Source organism: Euleptes europaea, chromosome 15, assembly GCF_029931775.1.
Source record: "Euleptes europaea isolate rEulEur1 chromosome 15, rEulEur1.hap1, whole genome shotgun sequence".
Classification (NCBI taxonomy): Eukaryota; Metazoa; Chordata; class Lepidosauria; order Squamata; family Sphaerodactylidae; genus Euleptes; species Euleptes europaea.
The window spans coordinates 7046098-7073172 of record NC_079326.1 but is presented as its reverse complement, the minus strand read 5'-3'; the positions used below and the strand labels follow the sequence as shown (position 1 = coordinate 7073172).

Sequence of the window (27075 nt, the reverse complement as noted above, 5' to 3'; positions counted from 1 at the left end):
GGCCTATGCATCAGGAACAGGAATGTCACTGAATTTGTGAACACATTGTTTTGGTTCAAAAGTTCCAGTTTCTATCATGGTGAAACTGCAATTGCCCTATTTTACTTGGTCATACAAACAAAATCCAATAGCAATATTACTGTTGAAATTGGTGCAATTTGTTATACCAGTCACATACAAGCATCAAAAAATGCTGCAAGATAAACAAGCAATTGCACACAGCCTGAACAAAAGTGAGCAAAATTTTAAAAGCTCACAATGGCAACTTATGAAAACTGAACCACTTTCTAAAAAGGCATATGCATATAATCCTTACCAAGAGATTGATGAAAACATGTTAGGCAAGTGTCAGAACTATAGACTGGTCATGTTTTACACTGGTTTACTTTGTACATTGCCTGATCAGCTGCTTCCTGAATTCTTGTTTTCTGTGCAATAGAACTTCTAGATCTGTTAAGAGTAATTAGGGTTGTTCATATTGATAAACCCGAACCAAAAGTAAACCTGAAATTAGCCATTTTGGTAAATTTCAGATTTAGGGTTTACTGAATGCGAAAACCTGGGGATTAAGCCGAAGCCAAATAGCTGATTCCTGAAAAAGCCGAATAGATATTCGGCTTTTAGGGTTCAGCTATTTGCCTTTGCTCAGAACCATGGCTCTGTGCTTTCTCCCCTTTTTCTTCCTTTTTTTGACTGGTTTTGTTAGGGCCCCATAGTTGGGGCCCTTTTGAGGTTAAAAGATGGGGCTCACTCAGTCCCATCCAGAGGGATATACCCTTCAACAAAAAGAGCCGGCTTCAGCTGCCACCCTACCAGGCTTCCGAAGGAGATTTCTTCATCCACGTGAATGAGCAATCTCCTTCAGACAGCCTCCGTGGTCGAGACTTCGGCTGGCTCTGATCTCACCACCACCACCCCATGAAAACCTGCTTTCCAAAAGAAGGTTGCCCTGAGTAAAGGCTTCATTTCCCCACATGGTGGCCATCTCTTTGAATCAAATTTTTGAATCACAATAAAGGACTGCTCACAGGATGTCATTTGCCACCAAAAGGAATATTTTCTGTGCCTTATTTCTTTTGCATTTAAGCCTTTGTCCTCCATTTGGAAGCTCATTTGCATGGACATCATGCAAAATGACCCAGAAATGAAGGCAGAGCTCAGACTTTGAGGTGCCAGCCTGGAATCGCCTCTTTCTGCCAGTCCTCAGCAATGCTGAACGTTTGAACCTGATGGACAGCTTGGCTCGCAATTTAAATGCCTGCAGGAGGGGGTGACCCGTTTCCAGGACCATAAAATTGGATCCCCTGTCCCAAAGTTCACCAAACTTTGGTGACCATTGAAGGAGAGTCCCAGCAGCTTCGGGAAAAAATCACCATTGTCTATAACGTGCCCAAAGTTTTTGGGAAACCTGAAAATAAGCCAAATACCTATATTTACTGGTATGGGCATTCGGCTTATTTTGGGTTTACCAAAAAAAATTGGGCTGAAAAAAACAGAAATTTGCCAAAAATGTTTTTGCACAACCCTGGGAGTAATAAATGAGGTTCAGCAGGCCTTGATCATAACTAGGATTACAGCTAACACCCACACTTAACTCTTCCTTCTTCACCCATTCCCCAAAACTGCAAGAGCTGAAGAAGTCCAAACAACCAAAATAAATGCACAACATGCTGAGATATATACAAGAAGAACACTACTAGATCACTGGAAACATCCCAAACATAACATGTAATACATTCATTAAATGAATGCAAGAAACCAGCTATGGGATGTCAACAACCTGCACTGGAACTAGCACAAGCTACAGCATTCTATGTGCTTGGGTTTCACAGAAGTGCTGAAACGATATTGCCAAGCTCTTAAGTTACAGTCATGTAGAAAAACCCTTGAGAAGCTCTCTGTGGACTGCTTCCAGGGACTGGCAGTGCTGGTAAAATTTCCATTTGAACTTGGACGAGTTATAGTGAGTTGCTTTTCCCAACAAGAAGTTTTATGGGAATACAAATCCAGAGAGACAAATAGCCCCCTATTATTATGTGGTTGATGTCACAAAAGGTCCAAATATAATCATAAAATAATAGCCTAGACCTGGAAGGACTCTGACTCCAGCACATTTTGTGTGAGATAAAGGGAGAGGCTGCCAGCTGATATAAGTTTTACACAGGCGACAGCATTACATACTCGGACTCCGGTGTTGTGAAAAGTCTTCCAGTGAACACATGGACAACATTCTTGATTCCCTGTCAAAGTCTGCTACATCAAAAAGCAAAAACAAAACTTAGCATAGAGTTGAGATGAATGTTTATATAGCTGAATTTTTAAATGCCAGAGAGAGGCTGACATGTTGATGCAAACTCATAGCAAAATGAAAGCACTTTTAGTTTTCCTTCACTGCAGCTGTGTGTTGTTATCTCATGTGAGCCATCAATGTCAGGTGGCTGAGCACAATCTAGGAGTAATAATTCAAAACAAACAGGAGTCATTGTGACAGCAGAAATGCTTCATTCGCTATCTTGGGAAACAAATCAAAATGGCAGCATCAAACAAAAGTAGTGAAAAAATCCCAGTGACAGATGCATGCAAACTAATAATTTATTCTCTTTTGTATAAATTCTAAGCACATTACTTCATTACATTGCTTTGAACCCCCTTAAAACTTGCCAGGATGGTAATCCCATTGTTTAAAGAACTATCAAATATCATTGACCTTACCAACCTTCTCATTCTCAAAGCAAACCAGAGGGACCATACACAAAGGCCTCAAATGCTTGCAGATCTGAAATAAGAAAATAAAATGTTTTTTTGGGAACAATAAAAGGCCTGGATCTTTCACTTGCACTCAACTTCATTGCTTACAAAGGCATTCCTCCCCTGCAGGCTGCATGTTCCTAGAGTGTTTACACAGTGTCTTTCAAGGAGCTGAAAGATGTCTAGAACAAAAGGAACATGGTTTTCAGAAGAGGACTACTTTCACCGTAGACAAAGAGGAACAAAAGAAATTAGAAATTAATTAATCTCTAGTACACTATGAATAGGTCAGCCCTGGTTAGTATTTGGATGGGAGACCACCAAGGAATACCAGGGTTGCTGTGCAGAGGAAGGCACACACACACACACACACACACAATGAATAAAACTATATAATGTTTTTAGATCATTTTCTCTTTCTTCATGTGCTTCCTGCCTCTCTCTGGCAATATTTTCTTCATGAGTGTGTGTAAAGTGCCATCTAGTCACCACCAACTTATGGCAATCGCAGCAAGGGGCTTTCAAGGCAAGTGAGAAGCAAAGGTGGTTTGCCATTGCCTTCCTCTGAGTCATCCTTGGTGGTCTCCCTTCCAAGGTCCGACCCTGCTTAGCTTCCAAGAACTGATGAGATCGGGCTATACCATGCCACCTTCCCTCCCCTTTTCCTCATACTGGACTTAATTTTTCATATATTCTTCTGGGATTCATTGAACCTTTCTCTTCATACACTGTATGCTATTGTCAGGAGCTTGCCATGAGGATGGTATGCGGTAGTGCGATTGAGCTGCCTCCAGGTGCTGTTGTGTTGTTCTGTCCAAGGCCAGGCTGTGCCCCGTGTTTAGTCTTCATAGATTCCCATAGTGTGGGAATCGCCAAGTGCTCCTTCCTGCCTCTGGGAGGGGGGTTGCCTAGGATACCAGTTATCTCCTTTTGCTTCTCCATATATGCTATGCCCCTTGCCTTTTGCCCCTTACTAGTGTCCTTTTGAATATGGCTTCTGAAACCTGTCGATGATAACCAATAAAACTGCTTTCGTGGATTTGCCGTCTGCTAAAATCTGTTTATGGTTTGCCGCAGGGCTAGAGCTCACAGCTACCTCACTAAAGGTCATATCTAAACATCTTTATACAATCCCCTCATATACCATCATCATACTAGAATGAACCTGAAACTCAGTTTAAATATAAACTGATAAGAGAATTTTACTGATCTTTACCTGTCATCACCCTTCTACTTCAGATTAACATTATTTTCCCCACCCTGAGGTTGCCCTATCTCACTGTGCACCTTCGTTGGGTCTAGTGAATAGCAATATATGCTTTGATGTGGAGAGGGGAAGCCCTCACTGCAGGAGGTTGGGCTTGATCAGTTTCTAGGCCTACAAGTTACAGGAAGTGTCCCATTTTAAGAATTACAAACCACAGTTTGATCATACACAACAGAATAACCCAGTTTGGTGTTATAGCAGAGCCATGTCAGTAACTGAATTTGCCCTTACTGTTGCTGTGTATGGTCTGTGTAAATATCAGTTAGATACATGTTTTGTGTAAAAAAGCTCTCTTCCTGAAATGAAATGGACTGAAATGAAAAGCACAAGCGAGCAGTAAGGCAAGTATTTAAATATATAGCAGTATAAAATACTTCAGGGTGTGCACAGACTTGTCCCCAGTTCTAGTACCTGTACCATATTTATCCACACTGTGAAATGTGTGTTTGAATGAGTAAAAGATTAAAGAAGAGGGAAAGAGAGAAGGAAACCTAAATAGGTTGGAAGGAAACATTATCTACCCTTTTCTGTATTGAGATGTCATTGAGGTGATTATAATGTGGTCCCAGCTGACTTTGCACAGATACCATCCTGAACGTCAGGAGCAAGGGTACCAAACAGGAATCCAGAAAGAGTTTAAGCAATAAATCTAATAAAGATCCGGAAATTAGTGTGAGTGGAGCAGGAACAAAAGGAATCAAGCAACTTTAAACGTTCAGGATACACAGATGTAATTCCCAGGTTGACCACCAGTTACATCAATAATCTGGCAGACAGCCTGAATTCTGATGCCTTCCATCCACTTAAACTGGCCCAGCAAAACATCCCATTTCTTCTTTATGCAGATGATGTGGTAATTCTTTCAGGGGCCTCAGTTGGCATGAGAAGAGCCCTAGCCAGTTTAGCTGACTATTGTACCAGGGAATCGCTTATAATAAATGACAAGAAAACTAAGGTGATTGCTTTTGGTAAACATCGTAAAAAAGGGGCCTGGTGTGAGGGTCTCTGTCTTTGTGTCTCTGCTTTCCATCACCTGCTGTGTTATCAGTGAACTCGTAAAAGCAGTTCACACCTTCTGGTCTCAGGCGCCAGGCCTGATGGCCCATGTATCTTCCCCCCCCCCCGCTGTTCTTCCTGCCAGTACTCCCTCAGGCCGATGCGGCCTTGGAAGTGTGATAGCCGCCCAGACTTCCTGGGATCTGTCTGATGTTTTGTATTATGCCAAGCTTGTAACTTCCCATAACAATAAGTGTGAACCCCAGTGCCCCAGTGCCCTGGAGTCAATATATTCTGTAAACCCGTATAGCCCCTCACTTGCAACTTTCTACCTGTGCCTGTCTCATCTCCTGAAGGCTTCAATAAATCGATTGTTTCTGTATCAACGTCTGAGCAACTGATTTGGGGAAGCAAACTCAGGGAGGGGGATCTCTCACATTAAGTTGCAAGTCCTTGCCTCTCGGACTGCAGCTGTACCGCTTTGGACAGAATGTCAGCCGACGAGGACACCACCCCTAACCCCGATGCCCCCAAGGAACCGGACGAGCCGGAGAAGCCGGACCCTAAAGAGGAGGGAGCCAAGCCAAAGAAACCGAAGGGTCGCGCCCCCGACCAAGATCGGGACGGACGTCCCCGGGGGCTCACTTATTGGCTGGACTCTCCCAAGGGCTGGTCGCTCTCGCGGACTGCGGCGAAGGATCGCCGGTTGGCCTTCCCCAGCACGGGACTCGAAGGGGACCCGGCCCGCAAAGAGGCCCTCATGGAGGAAGAACGAAAGCAGTGGCAGGAAGACCGCCGGGCTATGCAGGAACAGATGGAGATCATGCAACGCGTAATGGGTGAGATGGCCACGACCCTAGATGCGCTGAAATTGCAACCTCCAGCCGGTGCTCCCCCAGACGGGGCGCCAGTAGTTCCGCCCGCAACCCCTGCCCCCCCGGCCCGTCGGGACCTGAAAGTCACGTATGACGGGTCGGGAGACCAGTTGACCTTTTTTATGGTCCAAGTAGACATTTTTATGCGGGAACAAGGCCGAACCTTCGTTTCTGAGGAGTCCCGGGTGCAGTACGTGGCTTCCTTACTGCAAGGGGAGGCGGCTGCCTGGATGGTGTTGCAGTATGAACTCCGCTCGCCGGTGCTGCGAACCCTGGACGAGTTCATGGTAGCACTCCGAAACCGTTTTGAGGACCCGACTCTAGGTGAGCGGGCTAAAGCCTCCCTGATGCAACTGCGCCAAGGGACTAAGTCGGTGGCGCAGTATGCAAGTGAGTTCCAGTCACTGGCTAGCCGAATTCTGGACTGGAGTGAGGCTACCTTGGTACAATGTTTCAGGGAGGGTCTCAACCCAGACCTCCAACATTGGGCCTTCATGCAAGGGAACCCCCCGGATGTGGAAGGTTGGGTTCGCCATGCTGCTGACATCGAGAATCGCAAACAACTCCTGAACTTGTCCAAGCAACGGATTGGGCGAGACCCCAGGCCCCGGGGTGACCGTGGCCGGGAACTCCGGCAAGGGGGTGGCGGGGTCCTCTCGGCCGCGGAACGCCGCAAGCGGTTCGAGGCCGGCGTCTGCCTGATCTGCGGGGGAAAGGGTCACTTTGCATCGCAATGCCCCTCTCGCTCAGGCCGTCCGACCCCTCCCCGCCAAACCCAGGCCGAGCCGACGAAACCGGCCGCCGACAGCCAGCCTCGCCGCAGAAGTGGACCACTGAGCCGGCGCTCCGGCGCACCCTCCGCTCTCCACGCACGTCCCCAGGATGGGGCATCCGACTCTACGGTCCCATCGGGGTCCCGGATTACAAATACCGTCTTTGATTCGGACGGCTCCCCGGAGGCCACTACCCCGTCCCCCTCTTCCAGCGAGGAGGAAGAGTGGGAACAGCCGGCAAAAAACGCCGTCGGTCTGCTGTAGAGGGGGCTCCGCAGCAGACCGTCCCTATCGTTGTGCAAGGAGCTCCACCGATGGTAAGCGCCCAAGAGGACAATGTATTTGTGCGTGTCCATCTGTCCCTACCCAAAGGGGGTCCCCCGTTAGAGGTCCCCGCGTTGGTCGACTCGGGGTGTGCCCGCACCATGATAAATGAGGAAACTGCCAAGAAGTTGGGTGTCCGGCGCAAGCGGCTTCCGGGACCCCTCCGTTTTTCCCAAATGGACGGGAGTGACTTTAAACGGGGCCCGGTGACCCACAGAACTGCAGCCGTGATTATGTCCGTGGGGGAACATTGGGAACGGTTGTATTTCACTATCGCCCCTATTGTAACCCCTGTGGTGTTAGGGATGAACTGGTTAAGGGGGCACAATCCCTCCATTGATTGGGTTAAACGGGTGCTTTCCTTCCCCGAAAACCCCTGTGGGTTGCATGACAAGGAACGGGTACTCAGGACTCCAGCCGCCGCACTGGTAGGGTCCCCCGCCCCAGTCTCTCCTCAATTACCCTCTGAGTACTCGCAATTTACTGATGTTTTTGATGTTAGAGAGTGCGACGAACTGCCTCCCCACAGAGAAACGGACTGTGCCATCGAGATTGTAGGGGAAGGCAAACTGTCTAAGGGAAAGGTTTACCCCATGAGCCCTAGTGAAAAGACAGTGTTGCGAGACTATCTGGATGTCAATCTGGCGAGGGGTTTCATACGCCCCTCCAAGGCTCCTTATTCAGCCCCAGCTTTCTTTGTAAAGAAAAAGACGGGAGATTTAAGACTGTGTATTGACTTTCGCAGACTGAACGCAGTCACCCAGTCTAATGCTTACCCCCTCCCTCTTATTCCTGACCTTCTAGCACAATTAAAGGAGGGCCGAATCTTCACCAAACTGGACTTGGTAGAAGCCTACCACCGCATTCGCATCAAAGAAGGAGACGAACCCAAAACGGCCTTTTCCAGTTGTTTTGGGATGTTTGAGTACCTAGTCATGCCGTTCGGACTTTCGGGGGCTCCGAGTGTCTTTATGCAATTAATTAATGAGGTTTTGCATGATTTGCTGTTTCGGGGGGTGGTGGTATTTCTCGATGACATCCTTATTTACTCTGAAACCATGGAAGACCATGTGCGCCTAGTGCGAGAGGTGCTCCAGCGGCTGCGGGAGCACAAACTGTATGCTAAGGTGTCCAAATGTGAATTCCACCAACCCTCCATTACATTTCTGGGGTATGTGATCTCCCACCAAGGGTTGGAAATGGACCCCGCCAAGGTCCAGGCAGTGCGGGACTGGGAACCCCCCACTACCCGCCGCCAACTTCAGCAGTTTTTGGGGTTTGCCAATTTTTACCGGAACTTCATTCCTAACTTTGCCCAAGTTGCGCTTCCCCTCACTGCCCTGTTGCGTACCAAGGACAAGGGGGCTAGCGCCGCGCTTCCCTCAGCCCGTTTGCAATGGTCCCCCCAGTGCCAGCTAGCTTTTGAACGTTTGAAGCTACTTTTTTCATCCGAACCCGTTTTGGCTCACCCAGATTGCACCAAGCCTTTTGTGGTGCAAGTGGATGCCTCGGATGTAACCATGGGCGGGGCCCTATTGCAGAGGGATGAGGGGGGACGGTTGAGACCATGCGCCTACTTCTCCAAGAAGTTTTCCCAGTCTGAAATCAACTGGGCCATTTGGGAGAAGGAGGCAGCAGCGGTCAAACATGCCCTTACCATATGGCGACACTTCTTGGAAGGGGCCGAACTGCCATTCGAAGTGTGTACCGATCACAAGAATCTTGAGGCCCTCAAGGGGGCTAGAAAACTCAATGCCAAACAGGTTCGGTGGGCCCAATTCTTCGCTAAGTTCCGGTTCACTCTCAGACATGTCCCTGGCAAAGAAAATGCCCTAGCCGACGCTTTGTCACGACTTCCCCAGTATCGCAACGATTTCGATCGCCCAGTCGACTCCCTGTTCACTCCCGAGCAGCGAGGGGAAGTTCCTAGCTTAGCCGTCACCACCCGGTCCCAAGCCCGACCACCGGAGACCCCCCCTACACTCAAAGGCATCCCGGAAGCCTTCCAACAGCGACTCCGGGACGCCTCCTTGCAGGAGGAGGAGCATCATCTCCTCCCCACTGGTCTGGAACGTACCAACACTTGGTGGGTGCAAGGGGGGAAACTGTACGTCCCCTCCTCTCTTCGCAAGGAAGTATTGGGACTTGTACATGGTGCCAGGCTAGCGGGTCATTTTGGTTTCATAAAAACGCTTCACCTGGTTCGAAGACAATTCTGGTGGCCCGGTATGAGATCTGATGTAGAGTTGTATGTGCGCAGCTGCCCCACCTGCGCCACAGCCAAGAAACGGATGGGAAAACCCCCAGGGCTTCTCAAACCGCTTGAGAGCCCCTCCCGTCCCTGGGAAGTCATCGCCATGGATTTTATCACCGACCTACCTCCGAGTCGGGGAAAAACGGTTCTTTGGGTTATCACAGACCTCTTTTCCAAACAGGTTCACTTCGTTCCATGTGCAGGCCTTCCTTCAGCCCAGGGCTTAGCTAAACTGTTCATCACACACGTCCTCAGGCTACACTCGATCCCGAGGAAGGTCCTCTCCGACCGGGGGGTCCAGTTTGTTGCCAAATTCTGGCGGGCCTTCCTAAAGTTAATGGGAGTGGAAGAGCAGGGCCTTTCTTCCGCCTATCACCCCCAAACGGATGGTCAAACAGAACGAGTAAATGCGGTGGTAGAATGTTATTTGCGTTGCTATGTAAATTTCCACCAGGACGACTGGGTCGACCTGCTGCCATTTGCCGAATATGCGTATAACAATGCGCCTCATTCCTCTACCGGCTTTAGTCCCTTCCAAGTTATATACGGGACGGATTTCGGCCCTTTCGGTTCTGCCCCCGTCTCGCCAGAGCTCCAGTCTACCCCTGACCTTCAGGAGTGGATTCAGGTGGTTAAATCCACCTGGCCATGGTTGCTCAAAAATCTGGAAAGGGCAAAAAGCAAGTACAAGGAACAAGCAGACAAACACCGGTCTCCGGGATGGGAACTCAAGGTGGGGGAGCAAGTCTATCTGTCCACCAAAAACCTCCGCTCTCTTCGCCCCTGCAAAAAACTGAGCGACCGTTATGTGGGACCTTTCCCCATTACCAGAGTAATCAACGAGGTTACTGTGGAACTGGACCTCCCAAAAACTCTGAAAGGAGTCCATCCAGTCTTTCATATAAGCCTCCTCAAACCCTATGTGGCAGCCCCCCAGTTCCACCCCCCTCCCGCACACGAGATTCCTACCGTAGTAGGAGGGGACACCCATTTGGAAATATCCAAGGTTTTAGACTCCAAATGGAAGAAAGGGAAACTGTTTTACTTTGTTCGCTGGAAAAACCTTGGCTCCGCTCATGACGAATGGGTGGCCGCACCCCACATGGCGGCTCCTCGCTTAGTCCGGGAATTCCACCTTGCTTATCCCGATAAGCCTCGTCCTCTCGGGGACCCCGGGGGGGGGCCTTAAGGGGGGCAGAATGTGAGGGTCTCTGTCTTTGTGTCTCTGCTTTCCATCACCTGCTGTGTTATCAGTGAACTCGTAAAAGCAGTTCACACCTTCTGGTCTCAGGCGCCAGGCCTGATGGCCCATGTATCTTCCCCCCCCCCGCTGTTCTTCCTGCCAGTACTCCCTCAGGCCGATGCGGCCTTGGAAGTGTGATAGCCGCCCAGACTTCCTGGGATCTGTCTGATGTTTTGTATTATGCCAAGCTTGTAACTTCCCATAACAATAAGTGTGAACCCCAGTGCCCCAGTGCCCTGGAGTCAATATATTCTGTAAACCCGTATAGCCCCTCACTTGCAACTTTCTACCTGTGCCTGTCTCATCTCCTGAAGGCTTCAATAAATCGATTGTTTCTGTATCAACGTCTGAGCAACTGATTTGGGGAAGCAAACTCAGGGAGGGGGATCTCTCACACCTGGTATATAAAGGGGAAAAGAACTGAACAGGCACAGTCCATCAAATACCTAGGGGTGACTTTTCAATCGAATGGTCTAAAAATGGAACATCATAGGCAGGCTGCGAATCTAGCTGAAAGATCGTCCTATAATATAGTAAAAAAAAAATTTGTACAAGGGGAGCCTACTTTATCCCAGCTGCCCTTAGATTGTTTCAGGCAGTCTATGCCCCAGATGTTGTATGGAACCTTACCGGGAACCTTACTATGTCCAGTTATGCCCCACTGGAGCGGGTCCAAGCTAAATTTCTTAGAGCAATACTCCAAGTACCACCATGCGTATCGAATTCCTGGGTGCGTTTGGAGACCAAGATGTTAAAGATGGAGGCTAGAATTGGTCTTTCCTCCATTTATCTCAAGAGACTGTATTTTTAGAAATTAACATGGAAGGTTGTCTGAATTCTATTACAAATAACGTCCCTTTTTTGATAAACTTCTCCCCCTCTCTCATTGTTATATTTTGTTGGACAGAATAATATTTAATACATTTAGGTCCATGTGTCAGACTCTGATGTCCATCCCTAGCTTTCCACAAACAGACACGCTCAGACAAATGGTGATCTGAAGCAAGCTAATTTAATGGGAGAAAAGGCAGCAATAGAGGCACGGTGGACTTGCTTACATTTATAAAGGACTCAAAGCAAAAGCAACTGTACTCCGGGAATCAGCTGGTTCCTATGGCTACGTCCAGATAACAGTTCCATAACACAGTACCATAAACAGGATTCAGAATGAGATCACAGTTCAAGGATTCAGAATGAGATTACAGCCTTGAATAGCCAGCCGCAGGTGTGCAGCAGTGAAAGCTCCACTGGCTCACACCGGCCACTCTAAAGCAGGAAGGCCTGACACCACGATACCTGCAAATTGGCACAAATTATGAAATCTGCATTTGTACAAATTCACTGTTTTCAGCTGTCCCATTTATTTTGCTCTTTCCCAGCAAGGTGAATTTGAAAGACTAGCTTCAGCTCCTTTTTCTTCCATGTTCAAAAGAGGGGAGATCAGGTTATCTATATGTATTTGTCATTTTTCTCTCATTCTCTCTTGATGTCCTCTTTTCACTGTTACTTTTGTTTCTTAGTAGAATGATTTATGATTTTTAGAATTGGCTGTAGAGCTGCCTCTTTCCTCTGCAGTCATGCTTCAGAAACTGAACCAGGTAATGAAGTGATAATGTTCAGTTACTGCAAGCAAAAAGGCTGTAAAATCTTTTGTTGCACTGTTGGCCAGTGACCTAAAAGCTTAAGTGACTCTGCTGAAGACTCAGATAAAGAAAATTCAGAATAGCTTACCCAAGCATATTATCTACCAAGTCTCTCACAGGGATGAAATTTAACCCTGATGAGCACTTTTCTTTTTGTTAACTGATATATTTCTGGTACATGAGATTTCAAAGAAAAGAATTCAGCTATGGACAGCTCTGTTCTTCGATGACCATGGGTGACTTCACCTCATTTTATTTGAAAATATTAACTGAGTTATGTACAAAGGATTTTTCTGTATTAAGACTTAATGGAGGTACTTTTCTTAATTTCTTTACTGATAAAAAGACATGTTGTTCCCTTGTTTGACCACCAATAAGGTTGCCAGCCTCCAGGTAAATCCTGGAGATCCCCCAGAATTACAACTGATCTCCAAACTACAGAAAATGGCTGCTTTTGAGGGTAGACTATGACATTATACTCCACTGAGGTCCCTTCCTCACCATGTTGGGAAATCTCCAGGAATTTCCCAACACAGAGTTGGGAACCCTAACCTGTCCTGAGCTGGGGTCCGCCCGAGCTCAGGGACTCCTTGAAGCAACCCCACTTACCCCCGGCATGGTCCCCACGTCTCCACAGTGGGGGAAAACCTCAGTCGCGGCAGAGGCGCGGCAGCAAAAGGCCCCGATGCCGGGCATCCAAGCAAGGGAGGCCAGAGAACCGCCCCGACAATGAGACCTCAACAGAGAAATGGGAACCAGCAAGAAGCCACCTAACACTACCCAGGCTCTGCTCTGCCCCAAGGCTGCCGGAATCAAGGCAGGGCTAGGCAGGGAGGAGAGTATGGGGGAATTGTCTGCAGCTGTTCAGCCCAGGCTCAGACATCCCCAGGAGCAGGGGGAGGGCCCTGCTACAGCCATCTCCGATCATAACAACACCTTTTGAGTGGGTGGCAATGGATTTGGTGGGTCCATTGCCCAGGACGCCCTGGGGTTTTCGATATTTGCTAGTCATTGTAGATTATGCAACCTGATACCCGGAGGCAATTCCCCTCTGGACATTGCAAGCAGCTGGTGTGGGACGGGCGTTGGTCCACTTCTTTTCGTACGTAGGCCTTCCCAAGGAGATTCTTACCGATTGGGATGCGTCCTTTACCTCGACTGTCACTTGGCAACTCTGTCAAGTGTTAGGGGTCAGGAATTTTTTTACAGCAGTACCCCACTCCCAGACAGATGGGTTGGTGGAGCGATTTAATAAAATGCTCAAGACAATGCTGTGGAAACTGGCCGGGGAAAAGCCCCATCAGTGGGACTTATATGTAGACCCGGTGCTGTTTGCTGTCTGGGAGACACCCCAGGCATCCCTCGGCTTTTCTCCGTTTGAACTCCTTTTTGGATGACAACCGAGGGGGATCTTGGGGGTGGTTGAGGGTATGTGGATAGACCCCCGTAGTCAGGTGGGCCAGGAAGCCCACACATGCAGCAATTACTGCTATATTCATCACACACTATCAGATTTTAACTTGCTTCCCATGTAACAGTTATTCTCAACTAATTCATCAGCAGAATAGGCAAGATAAGAAGAACTTAAATTTTCCTCATCATCTATTCCACGTACCTGGTCTCAGTGTGGTTGCTGAGATCCCCTACTGGTTAGACTGTGAAAGGTTTCCCCAGGGTTCTCTTGGGTAGAGAAAGCAGACTTCCAAATGGTGATGTTTTGTATTCCTTAAAACACATTTTACCCTACAAGTGATATTGTATGTTAAAACATTATCCTAAAGAGTTCTCCCTGCCTTGTAATGATTTAAACTAAATGACTTGTTTCTGCTTTGATAGTTTCTACAACAGACTGCTTGCAACAAAGACAATTCCCGTTTGCCTTGTCACTCCTGAAAATAGATAGTGACAGAGCTCCTGTGTGAGTGGGTGAGGGTCAGGATGATAGCTACCAAGGAAATGTTAAATATCTCAGTTTAATTGCCTGAATTTAGGAAGTTCAAACTGTAATAACAGCAGCAGGAGCCCCTTTGGAGTAGATTTCACTACCTGTTAAAAGAATCGTTAATCAGACTGGAAACATTGGACTCGATGGAGTTCTCAAATGCCAGATGAGTGCTAGATGGAGTTTTTAGCAGCTACACACATCTGATCTTCTGGTTTCTCTCTGGAGGCAAGAAACTTCTTTTCTGATTTCTCAGCCAGGGAAAAGTTTAGTTTTCAATTAAATTGGGTTCAGTTGTAATGTCAACTGTTTGAGAAAAGGGATGAACCAAGACCTGACGTAATTTTCCAAGCGGTCCTGCAAATCTTACCTATTCTTATCTTCATGAAACATTTCACAAAGAGTAGACTGGCTAGGCAATATGCCACTACCATATCGATGCAATGACAATACCATATATGTTCAGCCATATCTAAAATGTCTGTGATCTAATGGATGCTACGTACCTTAGCAAGTGTAGTCATTAGTGTACAAAGTGGGATGAATTGATGAAAAGGAAAATTTGATTGAGCATAGCAATAATTTGTGAGGTTCTTATAAATTCTTATAAATGGATAATAGGGATATGCGTTGAGATAGACCTAGGCTGAAATTAAACTCAAAATTAGCTTTTTGGGATCAGCTGTAGGATATCTGAAATGAACTAAAATCCTCCTAAAGTTCCAGGAATACATTTGGGGTAGTTTTCATGACTGACATCAGCTATCCTATCCTTGCCTAACTAATTTTAACTTGGCATAGTTTTACATCCTGCCACTGCAGATTAGCATTCTCAGAAATGAAAAACCCTGCAACCCTAAAGAGATCAGACGGTCGGTTATATGAACTTTAACTAAGTTCTAGTTGTCTGATATATGGAATGAATTTCATGTTCTACAGTGTTATGATATATTTGGAACAAAAGGCAGTCTTTCAAATAAACAACTGTCACATTCAATAAGTGATGTCTGGCAGCCTCTTACCTGGAACTTGCCCAGCATCTAATTATGATTAAGTGCAACAGTATAAGTGGCATCTTCCCATCTGCTGGAACAATAAGTCCATCATATTATTATATGGATTTGATTAGTTGTCATTCCATACTTGAATTCTAATAATTCTCTCTGTGGTAATGATAAGAAAAGCTGTTTTCATTCCAATTTGGTTCATGTACCCATTTCTTGCTCTGATATACTTGGTCCTGTAATCTAGGGAAATAAGCGAGATCCCATTGAAGCTTTTGCTTTGTCTAATGATGAATTAAATGTATATCCAGAAATGTAATTTCCACTGTCAAATAAGAAATTTTCAAAGCTATTCAAAATGATAGGAAGCCATTCCGTTTGCTTGCCCTATCTTTTCAACATGGGAATCTCCGAGTGCCTTACAACTTTCCTACACACTAGTTATCTTTTGTTAATTCTAACAGTCCTGTTAGAATGAGATCTCTAATAAGAGGCTGTCCCACAGAGGAAGTCTTTTACATGACAGGGTTTATCAGATTTCAGCTGATACTTCACAAAGTGCCTCTGCTGTTAATTGGTTGTTGCAGGACTTGGTGGAATAAACTACAATGGCATTACCAAGAACAAAGACACTGGGTTTTTAGTTTCCATTCAAGAGAATACTTAGATTTGGAACTAATATTGATACCAAGAGTCAGATTGAAAGCACTAGGAATAGCTCCACTCCGTTAAAGCGAACCACCCGGGATATTATTTAGCGGCTGAAACTGGTCTAATAGATTTAAAGCCTTTACAAAACAATGCACTCTGGAGCTGAGTTTTTGAAGAGGACATATTGGGGGTGGGGGTGGGAGAGAGATCAGGAAAACAAAACACGAGACAATATTTATGCAGCTTCCCTGAAGCTATAAAAAGATAGTTTAAAAATCAGAGTTGTAAAACATGATATGCTGTGTGAGACATTGGCCTTTTATGCAGGGACATTTCCCCGCGGTCCCTCCCACCAACTGGTTCGGGGCTTCCTTTTGATTATGCATGCCTTTTCTGCCTGTCAGAGGTCACCTACCTCTCCCTGTGCATTTGGCCATGTTTTTTCAGATGCTGTTTTAGCCAGAATCTGGAAAATGAGTGCAAAACATGTGGCAAGAGCGAGATAACCTCTGACGGGTGGGAAAAGCATGCATAATCAAAAGGAAGCCCTGAAGCAGTCGGTGTGTGTGTGTGTGTGTGACTGCGGGGAAATGTCCCTGCATAAAAGGCCATTATCTTATCAGAGAGAAAAAATATCAGGTAGCTGGGTTGTTCCGTAGAAGAATCCCAAAGAAAAACCACATTATAGCTTTGTGAGGGAAGTCTTGGGATTTGTGAGGGCTGGCAGGGAGGTCATCTCTAATGGAGGGAAAACTCATGCATAACAGCGTATAATTGACACAGAACGCCAAATAGATCTGGCCAAAACACCTGTCTTCATCATTAGTATATCCATGAGGTATCTTACTATTCCTATGGAGTATTTAACCAGTCTGGAAATTCCTAAACACCGAAGAGCCTTTACCTTGGCCAGATGTCAAGCCCTCCCTTCAGCCATTCAAGAAGGCCGGTTCAAGAAGATCCCATATGAGGAGAGGAAATGCCCCCGTGTTTCCAGATCATTAGAAACTTTAGAACATGTCTTGTTTTATTGTCAACATTATACAGCTATCTGAGAAAGGTTTATCTCACCAATAATTCACAAATTCTCTCATATGCGGGACATACCTACATTCCAACTCTGTTACAAGATGTAAACTCCGATATAACATACTCAGTGGCTAGATTTTGTGCTGCTGCAATGGATGCACGGCAGAGGTGGGTCCGCGCCAATCCACAGCCCTGAAATGAGGGGAAACAGCTCTAATTATATGTGTTCCCCTTTTACTGAAGTGATTTTATTTATGTTAGTCAAAAAGGGCAAGAGTCCAGTAGCACCTTAAAGACTAACAAAAATATTTTCTGGTAGGGTATGAGCTTTCGTGAGCCACAGCTCACTTCTTCAGATACAGCTAGAATGTGAATCCATCGGTCTTTAAGTAGAGGAACAGTATGTAAATGTGAGTAGCAGGCTTGATGGGATTAGGTGTGATATGCAGAAGAGTCTGTGATGTCCAGGGGAGAGATGGGTGTGGAGAAATCAGCATTGGTAATGGGCCATGAATGCAAGGTCTTTATTCAGCCCAGGTAAATGCATTGACTTTAGTTTGAATATCAACTGTATTTCAGCAGTTTCTCTTTCCAATCTCCCTTTAAAATTCCTTTGTAAGAGAACTGCTACTCTTAAATCTGCAACAGAATGTCCTGGAAGGTTGAAATGTTCACCCACTGGTTTTTGAATATTGTGGTTTCTGATGTCAGACTTATGTCCATTTAATCTTTGTCTAAGAGACTGACCTGTTTGTCCAATGTAGATTGTGGAAGGGCATTGCTGGCATGTGATGGCATAAATCACATTAGAAGATGAGCAGGAATATGAACCTGAGATAGTATGGCTGACCTTGGTGGGTCCAGAGATGGTGTTCCTAGAATCTATATGAGGGCAAAGTTGGCACCTTGGTTTGTTGCAGGCCTTAGTGCCAGAGTCCATGTTCTTGTTAAGTAGTTTATCATAATGGGTGAGGTTGTTTTAGGTTAGCCGGCTGTCTGAAGCAAGAAAGGGACACACACACACCCAGTGCTTCAGCGAGGGAAGTGTCACAATCCAGCATTGGTTGTAGGTCCTTAATAATACGTTGGACTGGTTTTAGTTGGGAGCTATAAGTGACAACCAGAGGTGTTCTGTTGTCATTCTCTCTGGGCTTATCTTGTAGTAAGTTGTGCCTGGGTATCATTCTGGCCACTGTGAATTATTTATGTTAATAAGTGAATCAGCATGTTTTATTCTGACATACAGATATTGTATATTTATGTAAACTGGTGCTTTTATAGGTTACTTGTGCTGGTCATTGACCGTAATAAAGATTATCTATCTATCTATCATGCATAACTCCAAGAAACAACTGAGACAGACAGAGGGTGAATGTGTCAGGAGTCAGGAGTCATGCCATCCAGGCAGGCTCTTGACATGAGTGAGGCTGTTTCTGTTCAAGAGCATCTTTCGGTTTTGTTTCCCTGAGCTGTTCAAACTATCCCCGCTCACTGCCTCCCCCCCTCTCCTCTTACCTTGAGTCGCAAGCAGGCAACTTCACTATTATGGCTTGCTCACTCGCTGCTTCCCACCAGGCACTGTTATCTTCCGATTCCCAGGCCTGCTTGATCTTGCACCTGGGGTTGCTTTGTGCTTAAAGTTATGCTTTGTAGAATGGATGGTCATTAGCAGCTTTGAACCTGTGGATTGCTTATGCTGTACCTGCGGCTCCTGAATAAATGTTTACCTGCTTTAGACCTGCATGTCTGAGCGAGTGACTTTTTTGGATTGCCGAGGTTGGCTGGAGAACCTCACAGAATGTGAGTGAATGTATGCATGCATAAATAACCCAAAAGATCCTTTGAAGAATCTAGAGAAATGGGTTCTACCTGCTCAGCATGAGCTCATATTGAGCTGCCATTTTTTTAAGATGCTCTTTGGAAAGACCCGCTGCTGGTGTGCATGAGCAGGAAGTAGAAGAGTCCCACTTCTCTGTGCACACAAACAGAGAGAAACAACAGCATGGCAAGGCAAGGTCACAGCAGAGGAGAGGGTTTCTCTCTCAGCATAGGCAGGTGCTGTGAAAGTTTTCCCTTGCTTTCTCTTTCTTCCCACTCAGTCTGGCCATCCCACCCCCTCTAGTTGGCCTCAGTGCCTCTTCTCCCTGAGAAAGTTGATCTTTCCTGGGTACAGCAGACTTCATGTGGCATATATAAGCATAGATAAGAAGCATTGGATAACTGGCAGGTGTGGAGAGCTAGTCAGACCAGACTGGAATGAAGAAGCATGATAGAGCTTTCAGGGGGAGGGAGTTATCTTCTCTGGATCCTTGGTGTGGCTGGTGGCTGCAGCAGTGAGGGGGGGATGAGTGGTGGGATGCAGCAGCAGCAAAACGCCTTAAATAGGATTGCCAGCTTTGGGTTGGGAAATTCCTGGAAATTTTGGGGGTGGGACCTCATGAGGGTGGGGTTTGGAGAAGGAAGGGACTTCAATGAGGTATAACACCATAGTGTCCACCTCCCAAAGCGGCCATTTTCTCCAGGCGAACTGATCTGAATTGTCTGGAGATCAGCTGTAATAGCGGGAGATCTCCAGCCACCACCTGGAGGGTAATCAAAAATTTGACAACTCTGTGTTAAGTCAATAGGAGCAACCAAATTCAACACAGAAGGGCTTACAAAAAAACACAAAGAACAATAGTAATTAACCTCAATGATATGTACATTTCAGTTCACTTCACATCCAAGAATCACAACATACTTTCTAATTATATTTACAGTAATAAAGTAATAAATTATTCGGAGAATGATTTAAGATACTGTATTCCGGCATTTAAAAACCAGGCAATTTGAACAGGTTAATGTGGAAAGGATGCTATTACAAAAAGAGGTGTTCTTCACACATCTATTTCAAACTGTAACTCCGTGGGGTCTGAATATGGAAAATGATCTGTCGTGCTTTGTGTGATCCGGCATTGCAAGTTTCCTTTAATGTTGTGAGACAGAAATGTGTGTCCTTGTACTCACAGCTGTTAAGAAGGTGGACTTTAAGAGGTTGTAGATCGGTAGTTTAGAAGCAGTATCCCTGAGGGGAATGGAACAGGACGCAGTATTCTGCTACCCACAAAATGAGCTATATGGACTAAGGTAATATAGATTTTGCTGGTATTATATATTATAATTTTCTGGAGAGGATGTATTGTGATGTCTATATTTATTGTGTGTAAAGGGGAGCCTTATGAAGTGAAACTGATGAAGAATATCGAAACGGTGGGACTTGAGAAAACCGTCTTTCTTCTACAAGCATCAATGCAATCCTATGGAATAAGGGACTGAATTATTTTGTTGATTATATCAGCATACTCCCTATGCAATAAGGGACTACACTTTATTACTGTAAATATAATTAGAAAGTATGTTGTGATTCTTGGATATGAAGTGAACTGAAATGTACATATTGTTGAGGTTAATTACTATTGTTCCTTGTTTTTTATAAGCCCTTCTGTGTTGAATTTGGTTACCACCTGGAGTTTGGCAATCCTAGCCTTAAACCATTTTTGACTATATATTCTGCATTCCTAACAACATGGGGAGGACATGCAATATCAATGGACTAAAAAGGTTATAAATATGTTTACAGTGGCAAATATGGTTTACATGTATTTGTGTGGTGGAGCTATTGTTAGCAACTCCTCGGGAAAAACCTTTATTAAGAAATAGTGGCACAACCTTTTAATGCAGACAGCAGGCTTTTATTAATTAAAACAGGGAAAAATACATATCATTTTAAAAGCAACTTTTCTTTTGAAACTCTAGACCTATTTTGGGGGGGGGGGTCTGGAAAAGGTAAAATGAGAACTTGGTAAATCCCTAATCCTCACAGTTCTCTACAGAACTGGTTTTTCACACTTCAAAGGGATAATTATGTTGTAGAACAACTCAGCTGGATTTTATTTTGAAACTGGAGTTAAAGTGGCAACTATTGCACTCTCTGTCCATTTACTATGATTCATTATTTGAAGGTTACCATTTTATGCACAGACATCCACACTCATATATTTCCAAATGTACCAGAAGTTTTATTTTATATGGCTGTTGGCCGTCACAAATAGCTAAAACATAGTAATACAGCAAATAGTAGCACATACACACAATTAGCTAATAGCAATACAGCAATATAAATAAAACAAATCAGCAATTAAAATATTATAACAGATACCAAAATGTACTAACTCACTGTTTTAAACTTAATAACTCTTTCAGAAACCTTAGATCTTATTTTCTTTGCAGTTAGGGCAAACAAAGAAATCCTATGTGTTACGCAAGCATCTATGTCAGACAGCAGAAATTAAATTTTATCCTCATCCAAATATACCATAATAACAGATAATATTCCCTAGGACCATCACACGGGGGCAAAAAAGGATATAATGAGGTAAGTCTTCTGGTTTAGAGGATCCACAAACGGACACACATTGTTCCCTTGGTAATGTTTCCCAATGTGAACGTGGCTATTTAGCTGTCTTTTCAGCCAGATGTGTATACCTGGAAGACCCAGATGTACATGCCAGGCTGAGAAAAGTCAATAGCATAACCAAATGGACTGGCTCAAGCCCACTATCTGCTGCTCTAGATCAGAGTGGCAGATAACTTAATGAATCTGATCATCTACACAGTTAAATTTGAACAGCATAGCATGAACAAATTTTGAAACACAAAAGCAATCCCTGACAAACGAGACATTTTTTGAAAATCCAGTAGCCATATAACATCAGAACAGACTTTATTTGCAGTCATAGACCATCAAATGTCCTAAAAAATTGAAATTAAATACATACATAAATAGTTATGGACCGATAATACAAAAGGTAAAAATGTAGTGGAGATTAAAATCTGGTATAAAGGGATAAAATCCTCCAAGATATGCATAAAACAGTAGAGATTCTAATCACAGATTGGTTATTCCAGAGCCTTAAGTTCATTTTGTCTTATTTTAGTAGCCAGCCAGGCAAATCTAGCCATACTAACAGAACAATTTGGTGTTGAATTTGACAAAAGGCGCTCTAGACGATGTTTTCTGAAAGGTCTGGGACAATCCACTAACAAGGGAATCAGAGGGCCTGAGCATATATGATTGTATAACGTGGATTCAAAAAGGACGTGTTCAGTGGTTTCTAATCCATCCTGGTTGCATATACATTCTTGTGCATCCATTGGCCTTTTATTATATATCCCTTCAAGAAACTTAGAAGGGACAGCATTATATCAAAGGAGCATAAAAGCCCTATGATATTCATGATTTGTGATAACTGACAAATAAGGCATAGTGGTGTTCCTAATAAGCAGGTCCTTTCTAAAGAGGGGATTCTGAATCTGCCTCTCTACCTCGAAAACTCTGGTCTTAATAAGTTCTTTGGCCGATTCACGAGTCGTTGATAAGAGGAGCTGGCGAGAAAGCCCAGTGGCCCAATTTTTTATTGAGAGCTAATTGCCTGGGTGCTACAAAAGAGTCTGTTAATATCAGGGTTATCAGCCCTTTTTTTGTTTAACAGCTTTAGCCAGAACATGAAAGTGATAATCCAAAGACTGGCCTGGACCGTGGTCATCCCAGACTCGATCCTCAGTGCTGCATTTGAGATGTTATTTTGAGCCTAAAAGATTTTTCTAAGGAATTTAGATTGCACTCTCTGCAGGCTGGTTGTACTACCAGTAATGCTCAAAGGGGCACCATAAGTTAGCTGTTTATACTTTTTTCTTAGCTGATTGATCTTGTGCCTTACTACATCAGAGGGGGAACACCTATTGTCTCTGTATTTGTCTCTAATGATTTTTTTTTTTAGTGCTCTGCATTCCTCATCAAACCATTCATGAGTGCCCTTGGCATGGTGCCTGCCTACAGCAGAAATAGAACCTACAAGTGCGCTTTGGAGGTCATGAACCATATTGTCATACCTTGCCAGGGTATCAAAGACATCCTCATTATTAAGAAACTCTTTCATTTTCTTTATAAATTCATCTGAGCTAGTCACATTATTAATAGAGTTAAGAGTGGCCGTGTTCCATTTAACACGCGGAAGGCAGGACTCATCCAGAGCCAAGCCTACGTAATGTTGTTTTAGTTGAAGCTGGTTGGTTAATATTGAGAGGTAGAGAACTAATGGGAAGTAATGACCATCAAAAAAGGGAGAGACCTCAAAAACTCACAGATTTTGCAGTAAGTTTTTTGATATCACTATGTAATCAATGGTGCTTCTTTTATCCCCTTCCCAGAAGGTAAACTCAGCAGGATAATCAGTTATAACCCTACCATTTAGGATAGCTAGGTCCAATTTAAGCACAGCCTGTGCTAGATGAAGTCCTGCAAGGTTGTGCTTAGGGTCTTTAAACGATCTATTAGGTAAGCCATCCAAGCTCTCTATATTTGGATCATATAAATGGTAGCTGGCATATAAAGATTGATCATCGCAACCCATTCTCATGTTAACCCCCCCTCCCCACATTACAAGTGAGGCTGCTGGGTGTTGCATCGTTAGACTTTCTATAAACCTCTCTAGGCCTCCCCAAAGGTCCTTAATCATATCTTTTTTTCCCCTGGGGGGAGATAAACATTAATGAATAAAAATTTTCTTTGGTGAAAGGAAATTAATACAGCTATAGCGAAGTTTCCATACCTTGCTGTCAGCTCACTCTGTGCAGCTAAATGTGTGGCAACAAGGATGGCTAACATGTACAGCAGACTGTGCTGGTAATTCAAAGGTACTGTAGCCTGCTATATAAGGAGGGGACTGTAGCTAGGTTTCCTGGGCCATAATAATATCATATTAGGTAAGAAGTCTATGTCGCGCCCCAGGCTAGGAAGCGCGGAGCCGAGGGCGGGATCTTTCGCGCCTATTTGGGGTTGAGGAGTTTCCTCGGCCTCAGACCACTCAGCCGGGGAATCTGAGCTCGCCTCCCCATCTGAGTCCGCCAGGGTTGTGGGCTACAGACAACTAGCCCATCCTAGCCAGCCATCCTCCTTGGCCTCCACGCCACAACCCCCTTTTAAGCATTTCCCCCTTTCCTGGCTCCACCTTCCCGAGCCTATATGGGCTGGGGTTTCCCCTTTCCTTCCGGGGCCAGCCTGCTGGAGGAGCCCCTTGGTAACCCCGCCCCCGCCCGACTCTCGCCCTGTCGCAGTTCAGTGGGCCGCCAGGCGCGGCTCCCGACGCCCGACCCTCTGGCGATCCATCGCTGGCCGGGATCCCGCCTGCCCACTGAGAGTAGCCAGAGATGGCAGGTCTGGGAACTCACCTGGATGTGTGCCGCTTGGTGGTTCCCCAACCACTTGGGATGAGGCAATCCTGATGCCCCCACTCCGGGCGTGTTAAAACCAAATCCTCACCTCAAAATCCCTTATTGGGATCCACCAAGGCAGAAGAAAGGGGCACGCAGGCCGCTTTCCTTTATAAACTGAATCCAGCCCCATGCTCCATCCACTAAAGTTGTGACAATATAAATAAATAGCTTTAACAACCTAAGAAATAGGGGAGGGCAGGGAGGGACCAAAACGAAGTGGACTGAAGGTTGGTGAACCGGACACTGACCTAAATACTGTGAGGGCCTACCTGAAGGAAAACCTTTCCCCGTCCACCTGACTGGCCACGCTCCCGCCGGGCAAGGGCCTTTGATAAGCCCATTTAAATCAATGGGTCAAACACTCATTGGTCGGGCTTCAGGCAAATCAGCCTGCCCAGCCAGCAGTTGGGTGAAGACAGAGCCACAGCCAGCTGCTCCCAGACATGCCACCTTGCCACCAGCCAGGCTTCTGCCTAACTTCCCGGCCCGTGATGGCAAAGTGGGCTCCAGGTAAGCCCTGGAACCTTTCCTTATGCATGTATGGATGCATAGCAATGTTTTTTTTAGCCCAGAATGTTTAGTATTGAAATGGTTTTCATACAGAACCATAAACTCCTCTTTATAGCCCCCTCATTTGACTCCTCCTATCTCAATCCATATTTGCTTTGATTAATCTATACGGTTACATGCACCCTGTTTCTCTGAGTGATGAGGAGTTCCAGGGATATTACTTACATGGGTTGGTTTCCTTTGGAGGAGAGAACATAGGAGATGCATGGCACTTTTGTAGTGCAGTATTTGTTTAATTTACAAGTACAAAAGCAGAGCACAGGTGTAAACAAAACATTGTTCCCTCAAGGCAGCAAATCTGCTACTCCACATCTGGAGAGACAGTGAGAGAGTGTGTGTGTTTCTGCACCCTCTGTATGCTTCAGCCAGCTCCTAGTGGCCAGTCTGTTTCTCTTTCTGTCTCTGCCAGATTCTAAATGGCATTGTAATGGTGAGAACGATTTCTTTTTCCAAAATTCACTTTTTTAGATACAGCCATTGATTCATCTTATTGTCTTTTGGCTCTTTTAAATGAGGAATTCTCTTTTATTTCTCTTTGAAGAGAAACCAATACATCTTTTTGTAACTTCAGCCCTTGCAGATTATATATTCAAAAGTGGGGAGGAAATGGGGCTAACCTAGCAAAATGTGCCAGCAAACCTAAAAAGGGGGGGAAAGATGCCAGGTGACACATGATAGCATTATTCTCATGTAAAGCCTCTACTCGGTTTAGCTGTGCAAGCTTCATCGGGGGGATCAGAGTTCCTTTGTGCTGACTCTCTCCACAGCACTCAGTTGTGGAGAGGGTCAGATTATGACACAGGGTGGTTTACTTCCAGTGTGTGTATTTCCTTGGCTCAGAACACTAATCTGGGGGGGGGGGGAACCTGGCCTTGTTCCTATTAAGAAACATTTTCCTTCTTTTTTCTTTCTTTTTTTTTCCTCTTCACATTCTAGGGCAATGTGACTTTTGCCTGCTCAGAGCCACAAATCACTCCCATCACCTTTGACAATTCCAACAGCAGTTACCTGCTCTTACCAGGCACCCCACAACTTGATGGATTGTCAGTAAGTTTCCAGTTTCGAACATGGAACAAGGATGGCTTGCTCCTGTCCACAGAGCTGTCACGAGATTCAGGTTCTCTCCTCGTATACCTCCATCATGGTCGGCTGTCACTTATCATCCAGAAAGGGGCAGAGAAATATGTGGCAATCAATGCAGGTAACAAATGTCCACCAGAAATGCTTTGTATTGTATGCTCATATCAGATATTAATAAGAACTTGGAACATGACACATAAAATATCTCATTTGTTTTAAGGGAAGGCATAATTGGGCAATCCAGGCTAACAACCATCTTTTAATTACTCTGCCAAGTTTAGTGAGTGGGACGATCTTAACAATATGCAGGCTTGTGGCTGATCTGACAAATCCTTTGCTTGATATTTGTGTAAAGGACAATGAACTCAGTGATGGCAATTCAAAAGGCAAGACATTTCAACCTCCTCTTCCCCATCTCCTCTTTCTTATCTGGAAATTCTAGAGGAATAGCCATGTATATCTCTCCTTCAGCAAAAGAAAAACACAAAAGTTCTGTTTCATGATCATAAAGATTTACCCATTTATTGCAGGATGAGTTTTCATATTCAGGAGATCAGTGAAGTAATGTTTCTTTAAAGTTCCACAGCATGATTTGGCTACAATTCTAACTACAAGTTAGCCAAGCACATTTCTTCCTCATTGAACATGCCTTTTTTAGCATGAAAATTAAAATTCACAAATGTTCAAGTTAATCCTAAACATGTTTTCTTGAAGTTCCATTTCTGGAGCTGATTTTGTATTAAAATCAATTTTGATGACGATGATGAAATTCTATTTAAAATAATTAGCCGTCCAACTAAAGGTCTCCAGAGTTAGGATAGGGATACCAGTTTTCTAATCTGCCCAGAACAACATGAGATTATCACTTCAAGGCAAAATCTTCCCACCACAGTCTTTTACAGTTACTTGATTCTCAGGTTTTATGATTCCATGTAACATCAGATTGTGTGTGTGTGTGTATGTGTGTGTGTGTGTGTGTGTGTATATGTATATGTATATGTATGTGTGTGTGTGTGTGTGTGTGTGTGTGTGTGTATATATATATATATATATATATATATATATATATATATATATATATATATATATATATATATATATATATATATATATATATATAGGGGGGTAGGAATATACATAAACAAGCATGCATATTTGACTTCTTGTGGAAAATACCTCTGAGCAGCTTTGTTCTGAGAAGTTGGAGACCCAATTCAGCCTTTCCGTGGTGGTGGTGGTGTAGAAAAAATATCCACCTCAAGAGCTTCTCATGAGAGAAGAGGGCTATATACATGGGTAGTGGAATGATATACAAATCAATATATGCCCTTGCTGAATAAATATGGAAGCTTGTTTACAGAA

General features: G+C 44.7%; 1 protein-coding gene across 1 annotated transcript in view; it reads left to right on the top strand.

Annotated features, from left to right (window-relative positions):
- CNTNAP5 (contactin associated protein family member 5) overlaps positions 1–27075 on the top strand; it is a 603640-nt gene that overhangs the window by 317646 nt on the left and 258919 nt on the right. The window contains exon 8 of the mRNA XM_056861386.1: positions 25570–25834. Coding sequence (XP_056717364.1) covers positions 25570–25834 — 265 coding nt within the window. The remainder of the gene's footprint in view (positions 1–25569; positions 25835–27075) is intronic.